This window comes from Eimeria mitis, genomic scaffold (assembly GCF_000499745.2).
Source record: "Eimeria mitis Houghton genomic scaffold, Emh_scaff1093, whole genome shotgun sequence".
NCBI lineage: Eukaryota > Apicomplexa > Conoidasida > Eucoccidiorida > Eimeriidae > Eimeria > Eimeria mitis.
Window position 1 is genome coordinate 5,148 of NW_013567549.1, and position 1,328 is coordinate 6,475.

At 57.9% G+C, this 1,328-nt stretch overlaps 2 protein-coding genes across 2 annotated transcripts in view; one reads left to right on the top strand and one right to left on the bottom strand.

Moving 5' to 3' along the window:
• Window positions 1-220, bottom strand: part of EMH_0029230 (replication protein A2, putative) — a gene marked incomplete at both ends in the record, with an annotated part of 2,810 nt that extends 2,590 nt beyond the window's left edge. Inside the window, one exon of the mRNA XM_013494262.1 lies at window positions 1-220. Within this exon, the coding sequence (XP_013349716.1) occupies window positions 1-220 (220 nt within the window).
• A 669-nt stretch (window positions 221-889) lies between these two features.
• EMH_0029250 (Protein Ddx54, related) overlaps window positions 890-1,328 on the top strand; it is a gene marked incomplete at both ends in the record, with an annotated part of 1,916 nt that continues 1,477 nt past the window's right edge. The window contains one exon of the mRNA XM_013494263.1: window positions 890-1,318. Coding sequence (XP_013349717.1) covers window positions 890-1,318 — 429 coding nt within the window. The remainder of the gene's footprint in view (window positions 1,319-1,328) is intronic.

Here is a 1,328-nt window from a genome sequence, read left to right on the forward strand (position 1 = left end):
GTGCAAATATAAAAAGCTGCGGTTGCGCGCTGCGTTGCTTGCCTCCTCCAAATCCAGGAGCCGCTCCACCACCGAAGAAGTCCGCCACACCTCGTACTTCACCAGGGGCCCCTGAGGCCCCCGGATCTCCTGGGGCCCCCAGGGATCCTTGTGCGGGGGCCCCCTGGCCATAGGGAGGAGCGCTGGAGCCGTCGAAGCCGCTGAGCCCGGCGAAGCTCATTGTAGATCCTCAGCGGTTCTGTAGCGGCTGCTGTCGTCGCTGTGCTTTGGAGGTAGACGACACCTGCATGCGGGAGGTTTGGAGTGTCTAGGAAGAGAGAAAAGAGTGCTGAGTGCTTGATATCAGGCGTAGGTACCCTAAACTTAAGACGCTAAACCCTTAACACTTGCGGTAAACACGTACCCACCGCCGCTGCACAGAGCCAAGTAGGTCGCAGGACCCCGTTGTGAGCACCGGAGGGGGAAATGTGCTTTATATTGACGGCAGCTCCGTTACTTTTTGTGTATGTTTGCTGCCACTTCACAGACACGAACTCGCAGCTCCAACAAGATATCCATAGGAGACCTGGGGGCCCAGCCTGGTGGGGGCCCCGCCGAAGCCCCACGTGGGGCGATGGTGGTTTANCCATAGGAGACCTGGGGGCCCAGCCTGGTGGGGGCCCCGCCGAAGCCCCACGTGGGGCGATGGTGGTTTACGGGTCGAAGGCGAGTCTCGTTGATATTTCCCAGCCAAAATAATCGACCTTCTGCAGTTTCTTCATTGTATACTACTTCTATAGATGCCCCGCGCTGGGGCAGGGGCACCTGGCCGCCCTGAGTGCGCCCTGTGATGCGGTCGTAGACCGCTTTTCGGAGTCCAGGGCACATATGAGGTCTTCACAGAGGGGAAATGGTTCAAGACAACATATTTGCCCTCCTAACAAGGGGGGCTTCCCTCCACAAGTGCCACGCTTCCCTCGATTCTCCCTTGCTGCAAAAACGCCAACACCGGGAACAGCAGCTGCAGCAGGCTCAGCAGCAAGAGGGATCCCTTGCAGAAGATGGCAGAACGAGGGGACGAGAAGCCTCTGAGAAGCAGTATTCTGCTGAGAGCCTCCGTGCTCGGCACTCTATTGCTGTGAAGGGCCTACCTGTTGTGCCTGCTCCCTTCCTTTCTTTTAGTGACGAGATTCCTCTTGAAACGGGGGCAGCAGAAGCTAAAAAGATACTCTTAGAAGGAGATCAGCAATCCCAAGAAGGGCCTAGGAAGCTCCCTGCTTGGCTCATCTCCCGCCTGCAGACACTCGGCTACAAGCAGCCGACCCCCATTCAGATGCAGGTCAGTCCTC